The sequence below is a fragment of the Alexandromys fortis genome, unplaced genomic scaffold (assembly GCF_014885135.2).
Source record: "Alexandromys fortis isolate MF-2015 unplaced genomic scaffold, M_Fortis_MF-2015_v1.1 scaffold_121, whole genome shotgun sequence".
NCBI classification, from domain to species: Eukaryota; Metazoa; Chordata; class Mammalia; order Rodentia; family Cricetidae; genus Alexandromys; species Alexandromys fortis.
The window spans coordinates 5,304,651-5,328,065 of NW_026068037.1; the positions used below are offsets into that span (position 1 = coordinate 5,304,651).

The window sequence follows — 23,415 nt, forward strand, 5'->3', positions numbered from 1 at the left end:
ACAGTGTCCTTTGCTTTACAGAAGCTTCTCAGTCTCAAGAGGTCCTATTTATTCAATGAGGCTCTTACTGTCTGTGCTGCTGGGGTTATACGTAGGAAGTGGTCTCCTGTGCCCACGTGTTGTAGAGTACTTCGCACTTTCTCTTCTATCAGGTTCAGTGTGTTCAGACTGTTATTGAGGTCTTTAATCCACTTGGACTTGAGTTTTGTGCATGGTGATAGATATGGATCTATTTTCATTCTTCTACAGATTGGCATCCAGTTTTGCCAGCACAATTTGTTGAAGATGCTCTCTTTTTTTCCATTGTATACTTTTAGCTCCTTTATCAAAAATCAGGTGCTTATAGGTTTGTGGGTTAAAGTCAGGGTCTTCTATTTGATTCCATTGGTCTACAAGAAGAAAACTCTTGAGAGAAATGACAGCTCAGCTCATCTACTACAGTGACAACCATACTGGTGGTGAGAAAAACTTGTAACTGTTAGGGCAGGGTTCTGCTCTTATTTTTGCAGAAAACATCATCAAAAATTCAAGACACCCTGGATGTTTGAATGCTGATAGAAGGAAAAATAAGTATCCACTAAGGAGCATCTAGAAAACAGAATATGGATTATGAATCCGGGTACTGGTTAGACTTACACACATACTCACACACACACACACACACACGCACACACACACACACACACTCAGCTGGCTTTGGAGTTTGACAATGGCTCTCTACTTCTCTAAATCCAAGCATGTTGTTAAAAGGAACCTCCAGAGTTTCTGCTTCATATTGGGAGTCCATCTGGTATGAGAGAGAAGGAAGACTTTAGGAAAAATTTTACTTTCTCCATGCCTATTTTGTTTATATCATATTCTTCACTGAATGTATGTTTATATGAATGTTAAAGTTTTCCACAATCAACAATAGATTTCCCTACAGATTCTTTTCTTGCAGTAATCTCTTGAAATTTCAAGGAAGATGGGGCCCCCCAGCAACAACTCCAGCTAGTTCAGATGACATCATGATGCTGACAGTGCTACTGTAAGACCGCTCTTTTTGGTTACAAGCTGCCGAAATGGTGCACCTTCTCATGACATTCTGGCCAGAACTCCAAATAAGAACTTAAAAGAAAAATCTATCGACTGCTCAGAAATTGTTTGCAACTATACTAGACAGTGATTTTGAAACTTAATCATCACTTTACTTTTGCAGAATACCATTAAGAGACCATCAACCCCATGACAGTGGGAAGCAATTTTAGAAGATGACATCCCCTATCCTAAAAAAGTTTGTCCATAGGGTTGAGAACTGTTTAGGGATTGTTGATTATCACTTGTACTAGATAGAGGGTTGGGGTGAAAACTATGTTTGTTAAAAAAAAAGAGGGGGATAGTAATAATGGGTAATAAAATGAATACTTACGAGCTATTATTTATGGGTAATTTACATTGGTATAGTTTTTTATATTGATACAAGTTCAAATTATATTTCTTATTTTTGTTTATATTATTTGTACACCTATACAAAGTTATTCTTTCAGATTGTATATATGCATGTTTTTTATCTCTGTTTAGGACATTTTGTATATTGATACAACTTTTAGGATATATTTTAATATTGTATTATAACTCCTACCTCTGATCAAGATACTTATAGTTTGTTTACATTTTGAGGTCATCATCCTCATTTGTTGCACTTTTGTTTACAATTATTTAATATTCTGACATGAAGTTATACAGGTATTATTATAGGTCAATAGTTGTTCAGGTTTTTGTACATACAGTCAGATCAATTAGGTTCTTTAGATACGTAGAGATTGTATTCTGTCTAGATAGGTAATCTTCAACCACTTCAAGGATCTGTGGAACATGGCATTTAAATAACTTAGGGTTCTGTTGACATGAGACATGATTGCTTCTGACAGCACCAATCTATTCCCAAGAGAATGTTGAGCACCAAAGACACTCACTTGGAGCTTGTTTTCTTCTTGGCAAAACTGGCCTTTGGGCCCTTCTATTATTCACAATTCTGAACTGTTGTAGGATTGTTTTGTCACTTATGTCATCACACCACTAGGCATGAACTGGGTACACAGACAAACTTACAGGCAAAATGCCCAATGACTAAAACCAATGGTTGTGTGTGTGTGTTTAGAGAGACAACTCTCAGAATAAAACACATTTCTCATTTTTCTAGCCGGGCACGGTGATGCATGTCTTAAATCACAGCACTCAGGATGCAGAAGCAGAAAGATCACTGTCAGTGTAGGAAAGGTTGTACAACATCAATACACACACACACACACACAAAACAACAGAGAAAAAGGACCATTGGAAAAATGGGACAACACCTCTTGAAGTCTTTTTTATTCTCAGCCACTGGTTTCCATATAATCCATCATTTTCAAAAACAAACATTGTCTAGCATGTTAGCTCATGCCACAATCCTAGTACCTGGGAAATAGAGGCAGACTAATCACCATGAACTCAAGGTCAGACTGGTCTAAATAGTCATTTCCATTGTAAAAGCAATCTCAAAACACAAAGACTAAAAGAGGAACACAATTTTGACTTGTGTCTTAGGCAATGTTCTATTGCTGTGCAGAACACAGAAATTCTTATAAAAGAAACTATTTAACTGGGCAATTCTTACATTTTTTGGAGGTTTAGTCCATTATTATTGTCTTAGTTGATATCTTCTTTATAATATAAAAGAGGGGGATGATGGGGAATCTCCGTCAGCCAATGAACTTTAAGAGGTGAGACCAGGTTAGGGTGTGACCTTTTGGGTACTCAGAGAAAAGCACAGGGCTGTCCAAGGTTTCTCTCTCTCTCTGTGGTTCCCCTGCTACACAGCTAAGCTTGGACTTCTCATTACTGTTCTGTTTGCCCCTTATAATAAAGAAAATTATAATTGGTTTTGTCTTGGAGTTAGCCTGTATTTTACAACTCACGTTAATTCAACAGGGGGAGATATTGGTCAGAGGTAGCAGTCAAAATGGCCTGGTGGCTTTTTCCAAGCTCAGCAACATGAAGAACTCTCTTCCCAGCAAGGCTTCCTGCTCTCTACCTGCCCTTGACATCTGGACTCTTGTCTCTATACCCAGATGCCTGATTTATCTCAAGAATTACCCTTGATACAGTTCGCTGCAAATGCTCCTTCCTTACTGCCCACATAGTAATTAGGCAAATTTCTAGCCATCTTGATAGGGTGATGCTTACAGCTATACGATAGGAGTGTGCCACTTAGTTCAATTTAGGATTTGTCCCTAGGCTTCACAAGCCTGTGTAATACTCTGGAATGAAGTTGAGTTGTGTCTCTGAAGTTAGCTCCTGGAGGGCTAATTGGCATTGTGTTCACAGACTGTCCAAGTATCTCTGTCACAACTTTTGCTCCTTTGACCCTGTGGATTGAAGGCTAAAGATAAGGGGAAACCTCATCCTAGTGCCATGAACACAGACTTCTGGAATCCTCAGGAAATGGTGAGCACAGCAGCTCCCAAAAATGTGGCATTTTTCGCTTGGCTGTCCCTCAGAGGACAGGCAATTTTTCTCCTATCTTCCTCTCTCCTTTCTATAATGGAAAATTCTGCTTCTCACCAGGTACTCTCTCCTATAAATGTTTGCTCATAGAGGGCGCAGCCTGTCTCACCACTGTATATGCATGCAGGACGTGTAGTGGATGAGACTGCCACTTCTAACACCCCCCTCCCGCGCCAATCAGCTGACTGCTCGTGGAGCCCATGACCTTGTCACTGCCTACAGAGCGCAGCAAAGCAGGAGACCATATCCCAACATCTGCTTCCAGGCAACCTGCCTGCTGCAGAGTAAAGCCTTTGTCTCTACCGTAGTACCCAATCCCATCCACCGCCAGTGTGCTCATCACCGCCAGACAGATCCTGTGATTCCACGTGAGGGCAGAACCAGGGGTGGGTTCTGACCAGTCCACCCAAAGGATTCATCTCTGCTGAACATATCTGGCTATGCCAGTGGCCCTGGAGAATCCTTCCCATTTGTCATAAATCCCAACCCCTCCACCTCCGCATCATTCCCCTCCCTGTGTCCTGCTGCTACCCCTTCCCCTCCAAGGGTGGCAGGCACTCCAGTGTTGAGTACAGGATGGTGATCAGGGAGCAGGTGAACCTGGCCAGGGGTGGGTTCTGCAGGGAACCACATCCTGTTCAGCAACCTGCCACCTGGCACACTTTAACCATGCAGTGAGCTGCAAAGGATTCCAGGACAGCTGGGAACACCCAGCAGGGAAGGTGACTGGGGACGAGAGCAACTGTACCTGTGGGGTGAAAACACTCTGCCCCAGATGTTACAGCTCCCTGCTCCCTGGCCACAGTGCTTGCTAAAGCTTGTGCCACATATCCGCTGCCATGCTCTCCTCTCCTAGGAGCTACAATCCTGTTTGCAGAAGACTAAAAGACCCATTAAAAATCTTTTCTCTATGCCTTAAAATTATTAAAATTATTCTAACTCAATATTTATAAGTTGCCCATTAGGCAAGATTCAAAATCTTGCTTGCTTTTTACCTCATGTGGATTATGGTTGTGCCCTGCTTTTTCTGACTTGAAGTAGAGAAAAGGTACCTTGTTTTTTGAGAGATCATAAATCTTTTTAAGAAGAAATTTTAAAATTTTACATTTAAATTACAAAATACTCAATATATATTAAATACCACATATAAATGCTAAAATAATTAAATACTAAATATAAATACTATATATATGCTAAGATAACTTTTGGATATATTTAGTATTTTTAAGGCTATAAAACATCTTAAGTCCATAAAAAGTTTTATTACAATATAATCTTTGTAAATAGGTAAATTTAACAATAAACAACCATTTTTTTTTAAATCAAGGCCTCAGCTAACTTCTTAGTTCTCCTCATGTATAAAGTTTAGGCCACATGACTCATTCTCCTCGCGCTACTACTAGGTCTAGATAGTTTTTCTTGTTACCAGACTCAGAAAGATAAACTCACAACACACACTTCTGATACTCAAGTTCCAATTAGTATTGATAATAAAAACCCAGAGTTAGATATTGGAGCCAATTCTGAGAGATCTGAGAGAGGAAACAGCCACAGTCAACTCTTACCTTGCTAACTCCTCAGTTGAAAAGAGAGTGAGTTCCTATCTCCTCCTGATTATACTCATCTCTCCTCCAGTCACATCACTTCCTGTCTTTCTGTACAGACCTCCAGACCTCTACAGCTAACTAGTAGCTAGCTCTGCCCTGAGATTTAGGCAATCTCTATTTGTAGAGTACAAATAAGATATCACACAGTTCCCCTTTTTGTCTAAAATAAAAAGGGTTATAACTAATATAAGAAAAATTATATACAATAAGCACAACTGTATACAGGCAACAAATACATCAAAAATTTATAGTCCATTAGCAATTAACAAATTCAGAGAAAATACTTCATATCTATCCTACTGTGATAAGTCCAAAAGGTTGTACCTAGTTCATTTTCTATTCTAACTTGTATTACCAAAGCTATCTTTTTTTTTCTTTCTTTCTGGTTTTTAAGAGTTTCAGGGGCTGGAGAGATGGCACAGCAGTTAAGAGCATTGCCTGCTCTTCCAAAGGTCCTGAGTTCAATTCCCAGCAACCACATGGTGGCTCACAACCATCTGTAGTGAGGTCTGGTGCCCTCTTCTGGCCTGCAGGCATACACACAGACAGAACATTGTATACATAATAAATAAATAAATATTTTTTTTAAAAAAAGATAGCGTTTCTCTGTGTAGCTTTAAGCTTGTACTACCTAAGGGGACCATTTTCTTTCAAATCACCGCAATTGCCATATGAAAGGGCCAAAAAAAAAAATTCCCACGAGATTTTCTTCCAGTTGCAACACATCTGTTATGGCATGGAAACCCATAAACATATTACACACACACACATACACAATGGTAATCTTTTTTTAAAAAAAGAAATCTCATTGCCCTTAGATTATCTTGAATTTCTAGATAATCTAGAATTATGATAATCTAGAATTATCTAGAATTTCTAGATAATTCCCTTAGAAAGCAAAACTTCAAGATGGAATGCCACATAAAAACTGGATCATAAATAAGGAGGAATGTCAATATATATATATATATATCCATAGTACACCAAACTGTTATACAATGTACAATTGGTTGCTGATTATTCTACATTATTATATCACATGCTATATGAAAATGCTGCTTAGGGTACACAGATTATATATTCAATGGTTCTTATATCCTCTTCTATTAAGCATTTTAACATTAACATTTTAAAAATGTATTGACAAAACTGTAGACATTGGGAGTGTATCTTCTATCCTTGAATTTGTACTCAGGAGGCTGACACATGAAAATCACGAGTTCAAATGCAGCCTTGACTATTTAGTGACGCCCAGGCCTGGCTGGAACACAAACAACATCTAAAGGAAATTTGTGAAAACATAAAAAAAGAATAGTAAAAACCCACCACCTTTTCAGACAGTCATTTCAAAAGTATGATCACATACTGTCTGATATTTAAATAAACAATGAGCCACATAGATGATGGGCACTCCATTCTATACATTTCAGCAGAATAAAATTATCACCAACTGAAAGCACAACAGAAAAACAGAAACCAGAGAAGTAATATATGAACTACCAAATAAACTTCTATAAATGGATTTGCCTCATATACAGAACACTTCAATACCAATTACAAATGCAAAATACAAGCAACACTGTGATCTCCACCATCAGACTTGAGTGAATATGTTAATGTATTTGCTTAAAGAATACAATAATTTTTCTTCTTGAAATTATAGATAACTGTGATGCTTAAAGTCATTATTATACTGATTACATGAATAGGGCTAGTCTCATGTATGAGTTCTTCCCTCTTTCCTAACTAATGTCAAGACTATATATAAAGGTTGTAAAATATTTATAGGGCTAGAGACAACCGAGTAGTTAAGACAAGTTTGTGCCCAGGAACAGGTGATTTTTTTTTTGACAACTTCCTATATATTTCCTGCTAGAAGTGTAGAAAGATCACAGGGTCTAACTGTTAGGAAAAAAGTAATAAGAGGGGTGGCTCCACTAGCGCAAAGAAGTCTAATTGGGTAAGATCAAACCAAATTAAAATGCCCATTATTTTCTTAAGTATGATGCTCTTGGGTGGCCGAGCGCATGGTGGGGAGACAGGAAAGCAGGGAGCACATGCAAACCCAGAACCATGTGTTCCTCCTCTGGTAGCCCACTTAAATACCCAGTGGGAGTGGCATATGCTGGGACTTGGAGTCCAGATCAATGCAACTCCCAGGCTAGGGGGGCTGGGATGGATGTCAGGGGCTGGGGCTATGCTCCATACTTCACACTAGTCCTGGGAACCATCAAGCACATGGATGTACTCAAAGACACACTGACATCATATAATAAAAATTAGAACAAATTGTTAAAAACATTTTCATTCATAACTATTTTTCTATGTAAACATTCATTCCTGTAACCCAGATGTTGAGGCGTCGAAATGTTTACATAGAGTTTTTTTTTTATTATTATTACTTGGTTCATCTGATAGAAAGCAAGCATGTAGGCTTTAAAATCAGAGAATACTTCTCAGTTGTTGGTATCACTTGGAATGTTTAGAGAATGCCAGTCTGTAGAGGAAATATTTCACTGGTGGTAGAATTTGAGATTTTTAAATCCTCACATCAGTTGAACTTTCTGCTCCATGCTTCAGGTTAAAAATATGAGCTCTTAGCTTCCTGCTTTCGCTGTCATGGTTGGCACAAGTTGCCATGGCTCTCTCATGATAACCTTGTATCCCACTAGAACCATGTGCCAAACTAACATTTTATAAGTTTCCTTAGATGTTGTGTTTCATCACAGCAATAGAAAAGGCATTACCACACATTCATAGTTTTATACTTGGATGAGTTATTTCATGTAATTGAAAAGTGTGATATTCAAAGTTTACCTTTGTCCAAATTCACAGTCCATGAAAGACAAAATAATTTTTTGTAATAAAATATAAATTTGTTGGTTAAAGACTTTAACAAATCTCTTATATTCATGGATTCCCCTTCAGTATGAGGTCTTTAAAATCCTCAAATTCTACTGTGATATACAAAGGCTTTAACTATTAACACGCTGTAAGATTTAATTTTGGATAAATTCTTTTAGGGTCAAAGACTAAGGTAATGGGTAATCACAACACTGCTTACTTACATAGGGTTACTCTCCATTATGAATTCTTTCATGACTTTGAGGATAATTGTGACATGCAAAGGTTTTTATTACATTGCTTACATTTATAGGGTTTCTCCAATATGAGAATTTTTAAAATTTAACAATTTCTTTATTGAATCATTGGGAATTTCTCATCATACACCCCCAATTCTGCTCACCTTCCAGTCCAGTTGTAGCTTCACCTTATCCCTGCACAATCCTCCCACCAAAAGAAAATCAAACAATCAAACCAAAACAAAACAGGTAAGCAAAAAACAGCAAAACAAAACAAAAAAACCTCTTTGCTCCTTCATTTTTTTCCACCTTTCCAACATCTCATTTGTCTTGGTGGTGTTTGGAGCCTTGGTGTTTCAAAGTATACCCTTTTGTCCATTCAGGTTTACTTGCAAATATTCATTGCAATGGGTCATTGGTTTTGTTCAAAGCCTCTGGGTTCTGGTATATCATCATCATTGAATCTTCACCAAAACTCCTCTTGCATATCCTACAGTTATTCCAAGTCATGGAGATCCTGAGGTATTGCTCCACAGGACCAGTCCCTTCATGAGTTCCAGTAGGTCCTAAATAGGGTAGATGTTAGAGTGGGCCAACTCCAGGCCCAGCTGTGTCTGAGCAGCAGTTGAACTGGTCAGTCCAGGCAACTGGGGCTTCCTCCCTTAGGCAAGGGGTGGGTGGAACCAGCTTCCTTATGGCCAAGTTATCAGGGTAAATCCTCTTTCACCAATGGTGAGGGGTGGGGCCATCTCCCCAGAGTGAAGGTATAGGGGTAGTTCTCTTGTAATGTCCAATGAGAGACAGGACCAGCTATTCCTGGGGCAAGCCAAGTGTGGGGAGGGCTCAGCATGGCCCTCTGATTTCATGACACAGTTTCTATCATCCCCTGAGATGACATGGGACAAACAACACAGAGCCCTGCTGCAGCAGGACCACAGATATTGCCCTCAGCAGGGGCTTGAGCCTAAATGACATCCTGGCTCTGGGCAGAAGCAGAGGCCACTCAAGCAAGTATGGCTCTGGTCGTGGCATGGCGACTAGACACCAAAGTCACAGATTTTGGCTTTATCCCCAGTTTCCAAGTAATGTTTGGAGGCAACATAGGCCTGGGACTTTAACACAGACTCCAGCTGGGGTAGAACCACAAACCCAGATATAGTCCACAGTAGCAGCCAGGTCTGGATGTCACTATTGTTCCAGGTGGCAGTGCCACTCAGATTGGTACTTGGCACTGGGATCCTAACATAACAGATCTTTGGCATTCATATGGTCTTCCATGGTAACAGGAACCTTGGACATCAACACAGACTGTTGCTGCAGTAGGGCTGCAAACCCAGACAAGGTCCTTAGCTGCAGCTCTGGCCCAGATATCACCTGGCATTGGGTAACAGCATGAGCTGCTCAGATCTGCATGGCCCCAGCTTCAACATGAACTCAGGTGGCTGATCTGACCCTGCGAATCTACCTGGACCTTCATGATTTCATGGGTTATGGGCAACACAGACTGAGGCTATAGTAGGACCATGAAGCCAGATATAGTCCTTGGCAGCAACCTGGGTCCATATGTCACCGTGTTTTCTAGTGGCAGCACAGGCCACACAGGCCAGAATGGTTGTGGCAGCAATGAAGTTCTCAAACAACATGGCCCCAGGTGGCAACCCAGACCCCAGGAATTCACATGGTCTTCCTGGCAACCAGATCCACAGACCCAGACTTGGCCCCCGCTGTAGCCCTGGCCCAGATTTCACCAGAGATCAGTATATAACATTTATAGCTGTATGGTCCAGATGCAGCATGGCCCATGGGTACCAATATGGTTTCAGGTGGCAAACCAGACAGCAGGAAATCACATATCCTTCAGCTGCAACAGGAACAACAGATGTCAGTTCAGGTCCTGGCTGTTGTAGTGCTATGGACCCATACATGGCCCTCAGCAGCAGCTCAGGACTGGAACACACAATGGCCCCATATGGCAGCACAGGCCACCTAGATCAGCATGACTCTGGTGGCAGAATGGCTCTTAGACACCTAGATGGCCACCAGTGGCACCACAGATATTTGGCATTCTTGTGCCATTTATTGGCAACAGACCCTTGCTGTGGTACTCTCCTGGGACCCAGGGATGGCCCTTGGCAGTAGCCCAAGACTGGATATCATAATGGCCCTGAGTGGTAAGAAAGCCTCCAACATCAGCCTACACCTCACCACACCTTTACTTCTGTTCTTCCTTGTTTCCATAGCATATGAACCATTCACTTCTTTCTCTACCATATATTTATTCAGCATATTGGAGCCAACTGTGTGGTGGCAGGTGGGCCCTTGAATGCCTTCCTGCCACCCCAAGTCATGAGGACACAGAATGGTCTGTGGGTGGCTTGATGCACCCTGCATTGAGTGGCATGAGATGGGCCCTGGATGTCTTCTGTCCAGTCAAGGTCTTAAGGACTCAAGTTGGCATGTTGGTGGTTTGTGCCCACCTGAGTCAAGTGGTATCACATGGGCACAGACATATCTTCCTGCCATGGCACAATTTGAGGAACTAGGCTGGCTTGTGTCTGCTTGAGCAGAGAGCGGTCAGATGAGTCCCGTATGTCTTTCTGCCACCGCAGTGTCTTGAGGACCCAGGTTGGCCTGTGGATGGCTTGTGTCCACCTGAACAAAGTAGCATCAGATGGGCCGTGGATGTCTTCTCCTAGTATGAGTTCTTTGATGAATCTGGAGATGAGCAGGCTGTGAAAAGGTTTTCCCACATTGCTTACATTCATAAGGTTTCTCTCCAGTATGAGTTCTTTTATGTGTTCGGAGAGCACTATGTTTTGCAAAGGCTTTCCCACATTCATTACATTCATAGGGTTTCTCTCCGGTATGAGTTCTGTTATGTGTTTGGAGACTACAGAGGTATGAAAAGGCTTTCCCACATTCATTACATGCATAGGGCTTTTCTCCAGTATGAGTTCTTTCATGCATTTTAAGAGAACTACAAATTGAAAATGCCTTACCACATTGTTTACATTCATAAGGTTTTTCTCCAGTATGAGTTCTTTTATGAATCTGGAGATGAGCAGGCTGTGAAAAGGCTTTCCCACATTGCTTACATTCATAGGGTTTCTCTCCAGTATGGATTCTTTCATGTATTTTAAGATAACTATAATCTGCAAAAGCTTTCCCACATTGATTACATTGATATGGTTTCTCTCCAGTGTGAGTTCTTCTATGTATTTGGAGACTACCATGTTTTGAAAACGCTTTACCACACTGATCACACTTATAGGGTTTCACTCCTGTATGAATTCTTTCATGTCTTTTGAGATGACTGTAATCTGCAAATGTTTTACCACACTGTTTACATTCACAGGGTTTCTCTCCTGTATGGGTTCTTTTATGAGTGTGGAGATGACTCTGTTGTGAAAACGTTTTTCCACATTCCTTACATTCATAGGGCTTTTCTCCAGTATGGACTCTTTTATGAATGTGGAGGTAACTCCGCTGTGAAAAGGTTTTACCACATTGACTACATGCATAGGGCTTCTCTTCAGTATGACTTCCTTTATGCCTGTGAAGATAATTGACACACGTAAATGCTTTACAACATTCATTACGTTGATGCATGTTTTTCTATCTGCATGACTTAATTTGACAGTTTGGTATAATGGTAAAGAAGAGTCAGACCTTGAGATTTTACCAGGTTGTTTACATTCATAGGGCTCCTCTTCATTATAGGTTCCTTTGTGTGCTTCAAGATACCTGTGATATTAAGAGCACTTAGTACATGGCTCACATTTATAGCATTTTTATGTGAGTTTTTTCACATAGTTGAAGAGAACTGAAGAACTCAGAGTTACACACTGATTACATTCATAACAGTGAATCACACTACATTTGCAAACTGAACCAGAACAAACAGAAGAATTCCCACTTTTTGTATTCAGAATTTTCTGTGGTATGAGTTAATATATTTCAGATGAAGTTTGAAAACAATAATTGTAAACTTATTTCACATTCATAAAGTCTACTCAAAGTGGGGACTATTGCATATCTTCTAATTGTTCAAGGAGGAAAGTACATTGCTATTCTTTCCTTATCTTTTAGGCGTACATGGCTTGTTTCAAGAGTGACATATAATATACCAATAAAGACAGAGCAAATTAAAGTTTCCATATTGCACCATGACAGCTAAATTTTTTGTTCCTCATGGAGATATGCTATTAAAGTTTCTCCACAATAGCCTTCTTAACTCTCATAAATTGCCACACTCACAATAATTTGGTAACTCACCAGAAGAACATGAGTAGCACTAACTTTACTAGGGATTATTTGCTTATTAGATGACTTTAATGTGTACATATGATCAAGTATGTGTTTTGCTATATCAGCATGGTATGGAACTAAATTGGTTGATAGATCTATAGCCTAGCTCTCATGGAGCTATAATTAAAATGGTGATATTTGTTATCTTTCCTTTCTTCTTCTTCTTCTTTTTTTTTTTCAGACAAGCCTTCTCTGAGTTGCTTTGGAACCTGTCCTGAAGTAGCTCTTATAGACCAGGCTGGCCTCAAAGAGATCCACTTGCCTCTGCCTTCCCAGTGCTGGGATTAAAGGTGTGTGCCACTACTGCCCAGTAGTGTTTTCTTTCTTAGAAGAATGCCTTGTAAACAGATTAGATACTTGACATTTAGGTACATAGTGTTTTGAGAATTTAATAATCATCAATACACTTAAAAGTGTGCTTATTTAGACAGTTGCTTTTCTTTAAAACTTTTAAGGCACATTAAAATTCTTCTGTAGGACATCTGTTTTAGCTTGCACATGAAAATTACCTTTCATGTCTTCTAAATCTTTGACAATGTTCTTCAATATTATGGTCTTCCCATTTATAGCCTGAAATATAGAACCAGAAAATGCATGATATATTACTGGAAATTATGCAAACTTTAAGTTACTATATTCAGTGACCATAAGAACCATGCTTGATTTATTCACCTTATTCTTCAGCTTTTTCAGACTCAGTTATAGAAGAGCATAAATAACCAAGACATAGTTGTCTCCTTATTTTAAATGTTGAAGGGAAATTCAGTCTTACCTAGAGCAGTAAGGTTACTGTAGGTCTCCAGCATCACATCTTTGTAGAGAATTTTCTGGGAAGGTTGCAGCAAAGCCCATTCTTCGCAAGAGAAGTGGATGTGCACATCATCAAAGGTTACTGCATTCTGAAATATCCCATACATGTGTACAACAGAAAGTGTGATACTGATCACAATGTCAATGTATACATCTTTGACAATAGCATAATTATTGTGTTTCATACTTATTCCATTACAGAGAGGATTTTTTTTCCTAGAAAGAAACTGAAAAGGAGGTTCAGATATGTCATTTCTTTGCCATTTGAAAAGGATTTACCCTTCCAAGAGAAATGACTATTAACAGACATATAGAGACAAGGAAAGAAAAACCAAGATTAGGTATGCATCAGAGAAACTGAATGAACAATTGCTAGCTACAAAAAGATGTTTACTCGTTTTGGTATATACTGTCTCATGCCTTTAATCCTATCACTCAGGAGGCAAGGGCAGATGAATCTCATTAGTTAGAGGCCTGTCTGTTCTATGTAATGACATACAAGACAGCCAAAGGTACATATTTGGACCTTTTCCCACTCCCCGCAAAAAGAGGATCTTACTGAAGTTCCTACAAAGAGATATGCATTCATTTCAGTTCTGCACTCATTTCCAGAAACCTGAACTGTCATAGTTTAAATTGTAAGATGAATAAGATTTTACTAAAATCTAAAAGGGAATGAATGTTTAAAACCATTAGAGATGGACAGATGAAAATGCAAGCATTGTAAATGGAAATAATGAAAAAAAGGAAAAAAGAAAAAAAACAGGGCAGGATAGGTGGCTCAGGAGTGAACAACATTTTCTGATCTTGTAGAGGAGATGGGTTCAATTTCCAATACTTATATGAGGGCTCACAACTATCCATAACTCCAAGTTCAGAGTTTTTGGAGTTCATGTTCTGACTACTGGGTTCACCAGGCACATATGTGGTACATATCCATGTAGACAGGCAAAATGCTTACATTTGTCCTTACCCACTCTTCTTTAGGGTTCCCTGAGTTATCACTCAAGGAGGTTGGTTGGTAGTGGAAAGTTAAAAGAGTTGTAATTGGATATTATCACTAAAGGAAGATTCCCAACAACTGCTTTCTACCAGTTTTTAAACTATTTGTAATATTTAGAAGATAAACCTGAAAGATGAAGAGAACCTTCAGAATTTCTAGGACTCAGACCTTCAATTTCCCAATCTCTCTTCCAATCAAACAACAAAAGAAATGGGCACACTGGACACAACTGGCATAACAAGCATCACAGCCTCCCATCGCCAGGCCTGAAGAAATTCCTGCTCCCCAGGAAAATTCACACACTGTCCAGGCCACCACATGGACCAAATAATAATAATAATAAATATAGATATAATAATAATTAAAAAATTCACAACCTGGTCACTCCAGTCCTAACAGCTTTGACAGTTCAGCAGACTGTGCTTCTCCTGGATTAAAGACACTGGCCTTCACACTCATCCTGGCATGAGTGAGTCTCCCTCACAACTCCTTAAAGTAGAATCAAAAGAGAATCCTGGAAAGAATCTGCAAGCTCTGGCACTGGTACTCCTGATTGCCATCCTTCCCAGAGACCATTATCTAGGGCCACCCCGCTGAGCCTCAGGTTATTAGCAGCTCCCCTACTGGGTGAGCAGAGATCATATTACTGCCTTCCACCCAGACAGACAGGTCCCTAGTGTGAAAAGTTTCTATTTTAGGAGAAATTCTTCCAGTCTCCCAAAGCACTTCCGGTTCCTCTCCTAAGGCAGAGTCCTTGTGTGCACATTCCCTTACACACTCAATGTCCAGTGCAGACAACCCATTGCTTCACTGCTGGGAAGTCCTGCAGTCAAACAAGGGTCACAGTCAAACAGTAACTACTATTACCATGTAACTTTTGTTAAAGAAAAACAGGACACAAATTAGAAAACAATGAGGAGTTATGATAGGGCTTGGAAGCAGGAAAGAGACTATATATATATGATGTAGTTATATTATTAAAGAATTATATTTTGTAGAGTCGAAACAGGTTTTATAGCCATGTCCTCCAGAGATCAGGGATTTGTATGTGAGCACAAGGATTACTCACAATTTTTCTCTTAGGTTGTACATCTTTTTTTTTTTTTTTTTTTTTTTTGGTTTGGTTTTTCGAGACAGGGTTTCTCTGTAGCTTTGGAGCTTGTCCTGGAACTCGCTCTTGTAGACCAGGCTGGCCTCGAACTCACAGAGATCCAAGTGCTGGGATTAAAGGCATGTGCTACCACCGCCCGGCTAGGTTGTACATCTTAAATCAGGAAAATAGCAGTCCTGTTAGGCAGGTCCACACTATTTTATCCAGATCTTCTACTTTGGTTGAACTAATGTTAACAACAGTAATTTGGTTTCATGAGAAGGTCAGTCCTTTTTTCTTGACTAACCTGGTCTGTGGACCCCAAGAAATCACCAGTTGGTAAATTTATTGATCATCTAAAATTATTGATTTCATCCCAAGTTCCAGGACAGCCAGAGCAACATAGAGACCCTGTCTCAAAATAAATAAAATTTCAACTGATTTGTATTGACCAGTTGGCCTGGAACTCACTATGTATGTTTTAATGAATAGTGTATATTGAATCTTTTAAAACAATTTCAGTAAATCTTTCATTCTATACCATTGGCTCATTATTCAAAGTATGATAGTTTTCTAAACAAAAGGGAAATTCCAAGCAATTTTCTTTATATTTATATTTGAAGAAAGTGAGAGAAATTTACTGTTTACACTCCTATGTTGTTTACATTTGAAGAACCAGGAAGAATAGAGCCAAAAAATCTAGCAGGAAGAGTAGAGCTAAAAATCTAGGTTAGCCGGTTCAGTGACTCTGTTCCAGGAACTAGCTGACAATAAAGTTAGATTGTAATCTTGAAACAATCTTGAGAAACGGGGAGTTTTTCGGAATTTTCCAATGATGCCCTCCTTACCCCCTTTGGGTTATGGTTTCTTCCCTTAAATACCCATTCTCCCAGCTTCTCTACCCCTGTGTGGGATATGAGTCTCAGCCCCAGGGTGCTGGTTCCTGTCAATAAACCTCATGTGACTGCAGCAAAGATGGTCTCTTGTGAGTTCTTGGGGGTCATGTTATCCTGAGACTTGAGTGAGAGTCTCCCCATTCCAGGGGTCTTTCACCTTCACCTAATCATTTTATGAAGTCAATATCAATCTTTTCTTGAACTCTTATTTTAGAAACATTTCAATAGTTTGTAAATTGAGTCATTTGTACATTTAGTTTTATTGTTAAGATTCCAACTATGAAAGCTGAAACAATGCCTATTAAAGTAAATATTCTAGCTAATATTTTATGAATTTTTAAGAAAGTATTTTTTTAAATAGTTAGAAATTTTTTAAGAATTGGATTGAAATTTTAGGAAAACCAGTATTTTTCTAATTTTACTGGGAACCAGAAAAAGAAATGGAGGTTGTTGAAACACAATTATACTATCATTCGTAGTGCTATCAATACATTGAGATAAACAGGAGCTAATGTATGTTACATGAAATAAAGATGACTCTATTGGATTACTACATTTTCTAGTAAAAACACACGAGGAACAACTACAAAAGCCTGTGCACAACAGGATTTATTGTTCATTGTATCAAAGTAAAATTAGCAGTGTTTCTCATAATGTTTCCTTTCTAAAGGGTAATGAATCAAGTACTAAGTATCAATGTTCACAAGGAAGTATAATATGTTCTCCTGTATTGCGAGCTAAGTAAATCCATATTATTGAAGAAAAAAAAAAGTAAAAGTAAGTTCGTTTCCACACCATACCTTGTTAGATCATGAAATATTTGGTGGAGCCCAACTCATGATAGAGTACATGAAATACTCTGCTTATATTTAACTCAATGTGGGAATAATGGCAAGGTTGCTCCTTGTCCTCCAATTGGACAGGTAGGTAAGTGAAGCACTTCTTTAATAACAGGTAAGTGTTTTGAGATCCCGATTTTTAATAACTTGTTTCTAATAATTTGTATTATTTTTCCCATTTTTTTCAGTTGCCCAAAGGAAAGCCCTACCATCATGATTTCCAAGGCATTCTAGTGCATTATTTATTAATCATGGGCAAACATATATGAATCAGAAACCTTCCTACAATGAGCACAATAAAAACAATCCCCTTAGACATGCACCTGAGGCTACACCTGAAAACCAGAATCCAGTGACATCACTAATTCAAGATAACCAAACACAGTCCTAGAACCCCAAGATGCCCACTGGACAGTATATAAGCAGAAACCAAGAGCAATGCTGTGGTATACACATCCAGAGACACCACCTTGATCTGCCTTGCAGCTAGAGAGTCTCCCGCATTATCATGAGTCTCAAATAGGAGACTTCTGTTAGAGACCTTCAGCTAAGATATTTCAAACAGGAGAACAGCCTTGGGGAGACAGGCTTAAGACCACAGTAAGGAATTCAGAGTGTGAACCTTGTGTGCTGACCATCAGCATAGTAAAATATAGCTTATATTCTACTAACTACAAATATTTACCTTCTTCGTCACCTCCACCATTTGTTGTCAGTTGTTTGGTGGGTTTTTGCCATTCTAACTACAATTACCATGATTCTTACCAACAAATCAATACTATAATCTGTAGAAACAGGAACAATTTATAACATCAAACAACCTCCACAATTCTGACAACAGCCATCATAACCATTTTTTAAAAATAGAAAATAGTGAGTGCTTCAAAACAACAGTATATGAGTTTGCATGCCTTCTATGAGTTTTACTGAGGAGCTCGTCAATATGATTAATCAGGCTATCGCAAAAATATTCAAAGTCTCTAGCAATTTCTGATGGCTAAGAAGGCAATATGGGACTTATGGAAAACTTTATAAAGCAGCCAGGAAGAATTTGGAAGTCCTTTGGGCTCAAAGTAGGATCTAGAGAGTGGTTTAGAGGCTAAGGAATTAGAAGGCTACCTGTTTGTGGGAAGGTCCTTAAAAGGGGAAGGTGGATGCCTGCCTCAGTTTCCCGGCACCAGGGGCTCACCTGTGTGACCATGGCAAGATGTTTCTGTGCTGAAGTGGCAGCAGCATGGCCTCATCTTTCTGGGTTTCATCATCAGCCCTTGTTGACCCGTTTCTCAGCAAGACTCAGCAAGGCTCTCCATGACTGACTCCCAAGGATAAAATTGATCAAGCTCCAGAAACACCTTCTTCAGCTCCACAGATATTGGCAGACAGGCAAGACAAGATCTGGGCTGGTAAGCATAGCTTGTGATCTATGCAGTACTATCTTCCTGTCTCCTTGAGCCAGCCTAGCCAAATGCCTACTAGGCAAGACCTCTTGTAGAGGCAAAAAGTGAAGAAATCGCCGCCCCCTTACAAGCACAAGTAAAACAATCTCCAGAAGGTCCTCTAGGCAAGTCCTTCACAGACACACCTAAAAAAAAAAAAAACCTGCTCACACACCTGCCTCCAGGAAATGTCCTTTAAGAATTATATTAAGATGACTCAGGTGACCTCAGTCCCGAGAAAAGAGGCAGAATGGCAAGAGCTTGGCAGCTACACTGGAGAGCTGCTCTAAGATCAAGGCCAGTGCAGTACAGTGGTAGATCATCCACTGTAACCACAGGGCCCTGATAGTGCAGGGCAAAACTCATACAGGAACTGGGAACACAGAGCCACAGCTGGCAGTGTAGACAGATCATGAGCCCCCCAACATCTCAGGTGAAGGAGAAAACATGACCAAACAACATATTAACACAGAAGGTGGGATGGGGGATAAAATGAGACCCCAGATGTGGATAATGATTGACATAGGGAGAATAATGTTTTCCCAGGGAAAAGCCCCCTAGTTGGTTATCCAATACAAAGTAGTCTGCCCTGAAATCATATAAATATAAGAAATACTAAATGGACTCAGGAGCTTATATATATATAGTCAAGTGAACACATATATATTCAATAATAATAAAAGAAAAAGAGGTAATCAATTTGAGACAGTGAGTGGGGTGCATGAGGTAATTGGAGAAAGGAAAGTGAGATGATATGTATTTATATTTTAAGAAGAATTTTAAATGCTAATCTTGAGACATAGTATTAAATAGAGAGCTATGAGAAAATGAAATACAAATGGTTGACAAACACGTAAAAATGTTCAACATTTGTAGCCACTGGGGAAATGCAAATTAGAATATCTCTCTGATTTAATCTTACCCCAGTCAGAATTTGGATTAAAAATCCAAAGAGGAAATGACAAGTGCTGGCATAGATGTGTGGTAAAGGAAACTCCATTTCAGTGCTTGAGGGAATGCAAATGAGTGAAAACAGTTTAAAACTTAGTAATGGAGGTTCCTCAAAATCCTAACTGTAGATATTCTATTTGACCCAGTAGTACCACTCCCATATATAAATATAAAATAGGGAGTCAATATCCTTTTCTAGAGACTTCTGTCAATTTACAGTACATTTAGATTGAGATTACATTTACAGTAGCCAGGAAATAAAAGCATCCTGGATTTGCACCAACTAATGAATAAATAATGAAAACTGCTACAGTTATACTGCACAATATCATTCAGATAATGAGAAAATGAAACTAATAGAATTCACAACTAAATTGCATAGGGTCCACAGGTCTACCCCTCCTCCCAAAGTTCATCTTTAGGACAGTTTCTGGCTAGACATCTTGTTGCAATTTCCGGCTAAACATCCTGTTTGTTTCTGTGCTCCCTCTGCCTTCCTGGTGGATAGCTATAGGGCCATTGTTTACTCCATCTTGGGCCTGCACTGCATGGGGGTGGGGGTGGAGGTGGGGTGGTTTCATTATGCCCCAGTTAGGTATATAAGGGTTTTCCTAAGTTTGTCTCTTAAAGGGACATGACAGAAACACAGAAAGTAAGTAATCTCATACCAGAAAAGCCAAAAGAAGGGAATCAATCTCTCTCTCTCATACACACACACCAACAATAACAGGAATCAATAATCATTGGTCATTGCTATGGCTCAATAGAAATGGTGTGAATTATACAATAAGAAGACACAGACTAGGTCCATATTTTGCTGAAACACACCTCAGCATCAAGGATAGACATTAGCTCAGGTAAAATGTTGAAAAAGCTATTGCAAGAAAATGAAGGAGCATGCTGATGTAGCCATTTAAAAATCTATCCAAATGTGCAACCACCCATTAAATTCCCCTAACTATCCTCAAGGCGGACTAAAATACAGAATTGTATTTTGTTCTTCGTTCTGGAAGTCTGGGTTCACAATGATGGACTAGGTATATACTTTGCTGTAAATATCAGACACTGTATTATCACTATCTTTTATATTTTGCCTATATCTTATGATAAAACTTCCAGAGCAGCAATAAAATGTTGGTTAAAAATGAAAAACTGATATTAATATATGTATATGTATTGAAATTGCTCTAAGTATGTAATGACCAAACATTAACATGTACATTATCAGGAAGAGATCTTAGATTTTAGGAGCAAAGTAAGAAGCAAATACTTCTCTAGTGCCAGACATTAGTTAGATACCTTTGCCACAGTACAAAGTTGGCAATTAAAGTAGCATACAAATTATAATATCATCCATTAGTATAGGAAGGTGATAAGAAAGTCCTTAAACTTTAAAAAATACACAATACATGTATTAGCAAATAATCACTCCAGTGTGAAGATTCCACGTGATGTCAGCTTGAGAGTTCCTCCTTCTGTGAAACTCTCTAGAGCTGCAAATTACAAATATCTACTGTAGGGCCCAGTCATGACAGGCACAATACATACCACAAACTGAGACCACCTAGGCACCACTAAAGGAACTGACCAGCCCTGGGGAAAAACATACCTAACATTCCAACCACTGTAGATAGGATTCGAGGCGTCCCTTAGCCCAGCACACACCCATCCACTTTCACCAAGCCATCCCTAGACAGATGTCAGTCAGTCAAGGGTCCTGAACCTTGGAAATCCCTCACCCCAACTTCTGCTATGATAAAATTCCACCCCAACTGAATTTGAGGCTCTGATTGTGTCGATGTGCTGAACACATGGAAAGCCCAAGTTCAAACTTGCATAAAGGCATTTGGTCTCCCTGGTGGTCTTTTGGGGGTCCCTGCAATTTGGACCTTACACCTACATTAAAACAGTTTTATTTAAAATTCCATTTTCTAGGTTCCACCTCCTAAGTGTTATGATTCAGAGTAACTCAGATGTTGTTAATCTTGTGATGGTCAAATTGAACTAAACTAAGATTACCTCTGTTATAATCTGTTGGCCTGGCCTGTCACCTGGGTACCCTGTCCCTTTAAGAGACAAGTCCTACCCACTCCCAATCTTCCCCCTTCCAACCACAGAGGCAAGGGATTTCCCGCCTCCTCTCTAGCCCACTCTCTCTGTCAGTCTTCAGAAGACGTAACTACTATACTACCTCCCTACCCTGTTTCCCCTTTTCTCTCTCTCTCTTCCCCTCTTTTCTCCATAATTCCTCTACCCATTATACCCAAGCTCTCTCTACCCAAGCTCTCTCTACACGGCATAGCTGTTTGTCTCTCACCCACCACAGGACCTGCCAGGGTCATACCAGTATGAACGAAAACAACCCTTCTTATGCCCTCTTTATGATCCCAAGTTCCCAAAACGAGTCAAATTCTAGGCTGGATATAACTAATGAGAGTATGACTGATGACAGCTACTAACCACATGACTGATGACAGCCACTAACCACATGACTGATGACAGCCACTAACCACATGTCTCCACCAAGCCTGATGTACTGATTTATTTTTAACTACTTTACTCTTCAATTCTGTACTTCTACTTCCCCTCATCCTAACCAAACAGGTTAGATGTCAGCTACCCCAAGACCTTTCGACAAGGCTGTGACCCACTTGTGGTTTTCCCCTTTATAAATCCTGTAATTTGCTGACCTGGCCTATCACCTTGGTGCCCAGTCCCTTTAAGAGACAAGCCCTGCCCATTCCCAACCTCCCCTTTCTGTCTCCCTGTCCCTCCCTACCCCCACCTCCCCCACTTCTTCTGTAGAGGTAGCTTCTGTTTCTCTTTCTTCTCTTCCCCCTTCCCTTTTCCTTCTATAACCCGCTAAATAAACCCTATACTCCAGCTCTCTCTGCATAGCCCATCTATCTGTCTCTCCCTGCCAAGGCCTTGGCAGCCGCTGCCCCTCATGGGGCACAACCTCTCCAGCAAAGGCTATCATTGGTGTTTTTGATTTTCGCCATTCTGACAGGTGTAGAAAATCATATAGGCATCCTCCTGAATATTAACCTTCATCAGGCGATGAAAGGAGACAGAGACAAAGACCCACATTGGAGCACCAGTCTGAAATCTCATGGTCCTAATCAGGAGCAGAAGGAGAGAGAGCACAAGCAAGGAACTCAAGACCGCGAGGGGTGCACCCACACACTGAGACAATGGGGATGTTCTATAGGGAACTCACCAAGGCCAGCTGGCCTGGGTCTGAAAAAGCCTGGGTTAAATCGGGTCTCGCTGAACATAGCGGACAAGGAGGACTACTGAGACCTCAAGAACAATGGAAATGGGTTTTTGATCCTACTTCACCTATTGGTTTCGTGGGAGCCTAGGGAGTTTGGATGCTCACATTACTAGACCTGGATGGAGGTGGGTGGTCCTTGAACTTCCCACAGGGCAGGGAACCCTGATTGCTCTTTGGGCTGATGAGGGAGGGGGACTTGGTTGGGGGAGGGGGAGGGAAAGGGGAGGCGGTGGGGAAGAGACAGAAATCTTTAATAAATAAATAAAAAAAAGTAAAAGTAGGAAGGGTTTTAAATTCCTCTTGCTGGAGATAACACTGTCTCCTTTTACCAAACAGAACTATCCTCAAGTCCCTGGAGGGACTGGAGACCCTTTATCCAAAAGTCTGACCTTTATCCAAATGTCTGACCTTGGGAAAAGGACTTCTACTGGTGAGCAGAAACTTACTACAGTTTCTTAGTCTTTAACTATAAAAGCCTGTTCCCCTGATAATGATCACCAAAGGGAAGGTCCTGATGTCTTTTCCCTTTATACCATTCTGATTTCTCTGTATTTACTAACTGCACTCTTGACTTAAAAGGCCTCAGG

General features: G+C 39.9%; 1 protein-coding gene across 2 annotated transcripts in view; it reads right to left on the reverse strand.

The window, feature by feature from the left end:
* Positions 1–2,337: 2,337 nt before the first annotated feature.
* LOC126515450 (zinc finger protein 431-like) overlaps positions 2,338–23,415 on the reverse strand; it is a 32,476-nt gene continuing 11,398 nt past the window's right edge. The window contains exons 2-6 of one of the 2 annotated variants that reach the window (XM_050165093.1): positions 18,354–18,746; positions 13,299–13,425; positions 13,036–13,096; positions 11,888–11,962; positions 2,338–11,771 (exon numbers count right to left, since the gene is read on the reverse strand). In XM_050165093.1, the coding sequence (XP_050021050.1) occupies positions 10,886–11,771; positions 11,888–11,962; positions 13,036–13,096; positions 13,299–13,425; positions 18,354–18,365 (1,161 nt within the window). In that variant the 5' untranslated portion in view covers positions 18,366–18,746 and the 3' untranslated portion in view covers positions 2,338–10,885. The remainder of the gene's footprint in view (positions 11,772–11,887; positions 11,963–13,035; positions 13,097–13,298; positions 13,426–18,353; positions 18,747–23,415) is intronic. The other variant, XM_050165092.1, reaches the window with a different exon arrangement.